This window comes from Myotis lucifugus, unplaced genomic scaffold, assembly GCF_000147115.1.
Source record: "Myotis lucifugus unplaced genomic scaffold, Myoluc2.0 scaffold_342, whole genome shotgun sequence".
Classification (NCBI taxonomy): Eukaryota; Metazoa; Chordata; class Mammalia; order Chiroptera; family Vespertilionidae; genus Myotis; species Myotis lucifugus.
The window spans coordinates 1-6,951 of NW_005871390.1; the positions used below are offsets into that span (position 1 = coordinate 1).

General features: G+C 55.8%; 1 protein-coding gene across 1 annotated transcript; it reads left to right on the top strand.

The window, feature by feature from the left end:
* The first annotated feature begins 1,314 nt into the window (after window positions 1-1,314).
* On the top strand, window positions 1,315-3,267 carry SMIM24 (small integral membrane protein 24). The gene is made up of 4 exons (XM_006101130.3): window positions 1,315-1,381; window positions 1,587-1,698; window positions 2,029-2,091; window positions 2,705-3,267. The coding sequence occupies exons 1-4, from the start codon at window positions 1,315-1,317 to the stop codon at window positions 2,817-2,819; spliced, it is 357 nt and encodes a 118-aa protein (XP_006101192.1). The 3' UTR covers window positions 2,820-3,267.
* Window positions 3,268-6,951: the final 3,684 nt, after the last annotated feature.

Here is a 6,951-nt window from a genome sequence, read left to right on the forward strand (position 1 = left end):
TCCCGCCAAGGCTCCAGACTCTTATGTAACTGTAGTAACAGCAAGGACGATTGCAAACACTAATAATTTAAGTAGCCAGCCCTTGCCTAGTGCTTAGTACATGCCTGCTATTGTGCTAAATGAGCCATTTCCATGTATTATCTCATTTAATCCTCTGAGTGAGACTTAGATGGGGAAATGGAGGCACACAGCCTAGAAATGACTTGGTTGGGGTTCTGCCCCCACTCACTCTTCTGGGCTCACCCACTTCCGAATCCTTCCCCCCTCCCAACTCCACACCTCATTCCCAGCTCCACTGCTCTGTTGCTGGATCTGTCTCTGGGGGTCCTGACTCCCCAGTTAGCCTGCGAACTGGGGACAGCACCTGAGGCTTCCTTCCCTTCCAAGCTTTGCACAGGACAGACATACAGTAGGTGCTTCATATATGCCCGCTGGCTGGTCGAAGGGGGCCTGTTCTAGGGCTGGGTTGCCTGAGCAATGACACGTGAGTCAGACCTCAGGAAAGTATGCAGTGAGCACTCCATAAGTGCATGTGCAATGATGCTGGCATTCTCCAGCCCCAGCCCTGTGGAGGTCTCACAAGCCTGAAGAAGGGCCAGCCCCCACCCCCTGGCCTCCCTCCCACGTGCCTGGGCTGTGGCTGTCCTGTGGCAGCTGGCGTGGGCCCTCCTGCACTCCCGCAGGCCCCGTATCTAATCAACCCAGGGACCAAAGTTGAGAGCCTGAGTCATCAGCTGCCCAGGGTGCCCTGATCTCTGGCCACAGGGAGTGGCTGGGTTTGGTGGCGACTAGTGGCCCATCACTCATCCCTTCCAGTTCAGCCTCACCCCATCAGTGACTGTGGGTCCCCAGGGGTCAGGGAAGCAGGATGAGGCAGAGCAAGCTGGTGGGGAGGGAGACCCAAGCTCTGGCCATTTCTGCACCACCTCTGTGCTCCTGGCCTCCCTGCGCTTCTATAAATGGAGGTGTTCAGAGAAGGAAGCATGACACATAAGAGTGCTGAGCCTGGGCCCGGAAAAGAAGGCTAGGGCCACCCCAGCCTGGCCCCCATGGCGTGGAGCCTGGGGGACCTCGGCGTGGGCAGTCCTGGGCGGGCGCAGGGCACAGGTGCCAGAGTCCCTGGGTTAATTGTTACACCAGGTCCAGAGTCTGCCCTCCTGGAGGGAGGGGGATGCCAACCAGGTAGGCGAAGGGAGGGCCTGCCCCTGCCCCGGACCCACCTGCGCCTTATCAGGGGCTGGGCAGGGCCTCGCCCAGCCAAAGAGGACCGGGCTCGTCCGGACTGCACACTCCCGCTGCCGGCTCCTCCACGCCATGGAGGCCCTGAAGACCCTTCTGGTGATCAGCGCCCTGCTCCTCTCGCCCGCTGAAGCCCAGCAGGGTAGGGGGGCCCCCCACGGGGGCGGTGGGTGGGGAGGGGTCGTGGGGACGAGCCCACCTCCCCAGGCTGGGTCCCTAGCACCTTTCCCTTCTCGGACACCCAGCCCCCATCTGACTAAGCAACCCGGACTGCCTTCTCCCCTTCCCCTTTGGTGGGGCCCTACACTCCCCATCTCTGAGTCCCACCTCCCCCCACCTTCCAACAGCCACCGAGCATCGCCTGCAGCCGTGGCTGCAGGGCCTGGCGGCCGTTGTGGGGTTCCTGTTCATAGTGTTCGTCCTCTTGCTCGTCAACCGCATCTGGTGTACCAAAAGGAGGTGGGAGCATCTGTCCCCCACACCCCACACCCCCACACCCTACACCCCCACGCCCCCACGCCCCTGGAGCCGCCTGTTCCTTCGCCCTTCACCACCCCCCCCTCAAAGTGCTGGGCACCCCCTCCCACTTCTTACCCTCTCTGGTAAGAAGAGAAGGCCCCTATCTCTCCATTTCCCTGTTATTCCTTAGACTCCCATCCCACAGACCAGAATAGCCGTGCAACCCACCCCCCTTGCTTCCTGGAGTTCATGAACCCCAACCCTGAGAAGACTGGGGTGAGGCTATCCCCACTTCCCATCCTTTACTCCCTGTCTCCATCTCTCCTAAAGAGCTGATGACAATGAATCCATGTTCATAATGGAGACCAGCCCGTACCAGAACACAGACCTGAGGTACTGCCTGTGTGTAGATGTGTGAGTGGGGGAGTCAGGGGGTCTGTGTGAGCCCCCTTCTTGGGGAAATGGGTGTGTACAAATGACCTTTTGTCCTTGAGCACCTCAAGCACATTCCTGCCCCAGGGCCTTTGCACTTACCGTGCACTCTAATTGGGACCTCTTTCCCTATAGCATCTGGCTGGCTCCTCCTCAGTCCCTGCTCAGATGTTTTCTCCTCACAGCAGCCCATCCTGACCACCAGCTTTCCTGACACTGTGCCCCACAGCCATGGGGCCAGGACTAGGGGGCAAAGGCTTGGGGCGGGAGGGCAGGACCCGAGAGGAGACCAGCCTGGCCCAAGATGTGCCATCCACCCACCTTCCCATCCACCCACCCATCCACCCACCCATCCATCCTCCCACCTCCCACCTGTTCCTCCATGGGATAATGGAGCTTTAGTTTCTGCCTTTGTAAAGTGGAAATAACAAAGTTGCCTCATTAGGTTTTATTCTGAGGATTTAATGAAGACACTTTCTGTAAAACGCTCATCACAAGGTCTGGCACAGGTAAATTTCCATTAAATAGGAGTGATTGTTTCTTATTGTGGTCTGGGGCCTTTGTGTCTCTATAGTAAAGAAGGCAAGAGAGAGAAGGAGAAAAGGGCCAAGAAGGAAGGAGAGAGCAACTTGGGGCTGGAACTGGAGGAGTCCCAACACCAGGCGAAAGCCACGATCACCCCCATGTGAAGATTTCCTGCCCACCTCCTCCAGGCAGGCCCCCGGGGATGCCTCTGTAACAGGTGACCTGGACCTGAAACGACTGAAATAACTACAGGAATACAGACCCCGAATGAAGAGGCTTGGGACCTGCCTCCCCCCACCCCCAAGAGGGCTCTTTGCCCCTCCCATGGTCTCTATGCACCTCCTTTCCGATTTGTCCTGTGTGGTGATTCTTACTGACGCGTGATGAAGAAATCCCCTACCTCCCACAACCTCGTGGCTCCCCGCTCCCACCCACTGTCTGGTTTCTTTTCCCTCTGCCGGATAGTTCTTGGTTAGAACCTCCTCCCTCAGGATCAATATGGGCCAGGACTGTCTCTTGGGAACCTGCATTAAATAATTGATCAGAGCCCAGCCAGTGTGGCTCCGTGGTTGAACGTCGACCTATGAACCGAGAGGTCGGGGTTCAATTCCCAGTCAGGGCACATGCCCAGGTTGTGGGCTTGATCCCCAGTGGGGGGTGTATAGGAGGCAGCCAATCAATGCTTCTCTCTCATCACTGATGTTTCTATCTCTTTCTCTTCTCTCTCCCTCCCTCTCCCTTCTTCTCTGAAATAAATAAAAATATATTTTAAAAAAGAGAATTGATCAGAGCTGCCTAGCCAGTGTGGGTCTATGGGTGGAGCGTTGCCGATGTACCAAGAGGTCCCATGCCCAAGCTGCAGACTCCATCCCCAGTGGGGGGTATGAGGTAGCCCACTGATGTTTCTCTCTCACATCACATTGATGTTTCTGTCTCTCTCTTCCTTTCCCTTCCCCTCTCTCTAAAAAATAAATAAAAACATATTTTAGCCCTAACTGGTTTGGCTCAGTGGATAGAGCGTCGGCCTGCGGACTGAAGGGTTCTGGGTTTGATTCTGGTCAAGGGCATGTACCTTGGTTGCGGGCACATCCCCAGTAGGGGGTGTGCAGGAGGCAGCTGATCGATGTTTCTCTCTCATCGATGTTTCCAACTCTCTATTCCTCTCCCTTCCTCTCTATGTAAAAAGTCAATAAAATATATTTAAAAAAATATTTAAAAAAAGAAAAGAATTGATTTGCCCTGGCCCATTTGGCTCAGTGGATAGAGCATCGGCCTGTGGACTGAAGGGTCCTGGGTTTGATCCTGGTCAAGGGCACATACCTCAGTTGCAGGCTCGATCCCAGTCCCTGGTCTGGGTGCATGGGAGAGCAATCAATTGTGTCTCTTTCACATCGATGTTTCTCTCTCTGTCTCTCCCTCTCCCTTCCACTCTCTCTAAAAAATCAATGGAAAAATATCCTCAGGTGAAGATTAACAACAACAACAACAAATCGATCAGAGCCTTTCAGAAGGGCTTCTGTTGGGACTATTTCTCTGGGAGAGGCAGCTTTTGGTTTGGGGCAATGCCCAGGCAGGCATGGAAGGAAGACCAGGCTGCACAGATGCCCCGGGCAGAGGAAATGCTTCCCCTGCAATCTTGATTTTGCTGCCCTGAGCCCGGGACTTTGAGCCCCTAGGGCTGTCTCCGGGGAAAGTCCTGCTTCCCCCTCCCCCATGTTTGGGCCACTCTGTAACCTGTTTCTGAGAAGTGGGTCTTGGAGGACGGCCTCAGGGCCCTGCATTTTCTTGGGATAGAAAAGCATTTCTCCTCCCAGTTTCCAGCCTTCCCCTTCTCCTCACTTTCTCTGGGCCCTGGACCTTGCCCTGGGCATTAGCTATGTCTCAGTCAAATATTCTTAATGAGGATCTTGACACAGTACGGCATTTGGAGCGCCGTTCTGGGCCCATAGCTGGGGGTGGTAGGATTCCACCCGAAAGGCTTCTAAGATGCTTCCCGGATCCCCACCAGGTGGGCAGGAAAACCATGAAGAAACGAACGGAACAGACACCCTAATAGATGCTCCCACGGAACACCTGGCATCTTTATTCTCTCTCAGTCTCCATCGGTACCTAATTAGCCCCATTTCCCAGGTGAAAATACTGAGGCTTAGACAGAGGGGCAGGGCTCCCTGGCTGTTGTTGACAGAGCCATGATGGAAGTACAGGCTGCCCCAAATATGGGAGCTGGCAGGCTGTGGGTAAGGCGAAATTTGGAGGTTCAGGTGCTGGGATGGTGGTGGTGGGGTTGGGAGTGGGGGTATCCTTTTCTTGCTGTGGTTCCCACCTGGGAGAACTGTGTCCCTCTGGGGTGCTGTTGGCCCTGGGGGAGGTGACCTGACTGCTCTGAGTCTCAAGTCGGCTCTCTTTTTGTTTGTTTTGTTATTAATCCTCTCCAGGGGGTATTTTTCCATTGATTTTTAGAGCGAGTGGAAGGGAGGAGGGAGACAGAGAGAGAGAGAAACATGGATGTGAGAGAGATACATTGATTGGTTGCCTCCCGCACGAGCCCTAACCAGCCTGCAACCGAGGTACATGCCCTTGTCCAGAACTGAACCCAGGACCTTCCAGTCCACGGGCCAATGCTCTACCCACTGAGCCATACCGGCTAGGCTCACGTTGGCTCTTTTGCAACGTGAAAACAAGAGTTCTGACCATCAGTCTGACCATCAGGTTTGAAGGGACCATCGGGGCTTAAGGGCCGTTGCAAGGCCTGGCACATAGTAGGTTCTCAGGAGATGAGTTCCCCACCTTTCCTGAGCCTCCCCCTCCCATGGCTCTGACGGTGGGGAGTGAGGGGGTCAGGGTGAACCTCAGGGAGACAGGGTGCTGGGATGCTTGGGCCCCTGGGCCCCTCCCCAGGGGACCTGGAACCCAAGGAAAGGGGCCCCACCTCCCACTTCCTGTGGCACTGGCCACACCCTCCTCCAGCCAGGGCTGCACCCCAGGATCCGCTGGACAGGAGTGAGGACAGACAGACCAGGATGGACAGATTCTGGATGACACCACCCCCACCCCCGTGCCCCGCCCCCGCGACCCTCCCTTCAGGCAGCTCTGGTCCCGAGGCAGATTCAGGTCTTGGGGGACAGGGAGGGGGCAGAAGAGGAGAACCCCAACCTGGCGGCCAGGCTGCTGACCTGCGCTGGTCCCGCCCGCAGTGGCCTAGAGGAAGCCGTGGCTGATGGGCCGCCGCTGCACTGGCCTTTTCGTCCTCATCGTCGTCCTCACTGGGGTCCGCGCCATTCATTTGGTGCAGCCAACCTCACGACAGGCAGGCCCCATCCTCTCCAAGCCCCGCCCTCCACAGCCCTCTCTCCCCTTTGCCTCCTCACAGGAGGCAGGAGAGGGTCTCAGGGGTAATTAATTCTTTGATTCAGAATCCATGGGGGCCTCACGTAACCTCGCTGACTTCCCTCCTGACTACCTACCTGCCAAACAAGGTGGCTTCGTCACCGAGAGCCCAGCCCTGCGTGTACTTCAGATGGGATCTGTGAGGCCTGTCACCGCCCCTCTCACCCCATTCATTTACGCATCCACCGATTCTCATCCACGTACCCATCCATCTATCCATCCACTTCTCCCACCCTCTCTCCTTCCAGCCATTATCCTTCCTTCCTTCCTTCCTTCCTTCCTTCCTTCCTTCCTTCCTTCCTTCCTTCCTTCCTTCCTTCCTTCCTTCCTTCCTTCCTCCCTCCCTCCCTCCTTCCCTCCCTTCCTTCCTCCCTTTATCATTCATTCCTGTCTGTCCATCTCTGTGTGGATGTGTGTGCCCAAACATCCACCACCCACCATCCATCGACCATCCATCCATCATTCATCCATTCACCACTCACCCGTCCATGTACCTTTCCACTGTCCACACGCCCATCTGTTCACCAACCACTCATGGACTCATTTCCGTATGCACATAAACCGGGAATCCAACATGTCTCTGCCATCCACTCCGCCAGGTTAGAGATCAAGGAAAGAGAGGGAAAGATTTGGGCTCATGTAGCTCCCGGCTGGATCCAGCAATTCCTTTCTTAAAGAAATGGGGAAAGTACCCGCCTGCCTGAGACTGGGGTCCCCTCTGGAAATGGACAACCCAGGGGGAAGAAAACAGATCAGGGAAAAATTTGAAACCTGGGACAAGCGAGTGGCTCATAAAAACTGGGGCTATTTGGGGGCCCCTCTTCAGCCTCCCCAGCGAAAAAAAAAAAAAGAAAAAAAAGAGCGGTGAGGGGGGAGGAAAAAGAGAAGAGTAGCGCCCACCAGAGGAAG

Bases quoted from the DNA above. Each gene is read 5' to 3' on its own strand.
- SMIM24 (XM_006101130.3), top strand. From the start codon at position 1,315: ATGGAGGCCCTGAAGACCCTTCTGGTGATCAGCGCCCTGCTCCTCTCG. The intron at 1,382-1,586 runs GTAGGGGGGCCC...ACCTTCCAACAG, and splicing joins GCCCGCTGAAGCCCAGCAGG to CCACCGAGCATCGCCTGCAG. The intron at 1,699-2,028 runs GTGGGAGCATCT...TCTCTCCTAAAG, and splicing joins ATCTGGTGTACCAAAAGGAG to AGCTGATGACAATGAATCCA.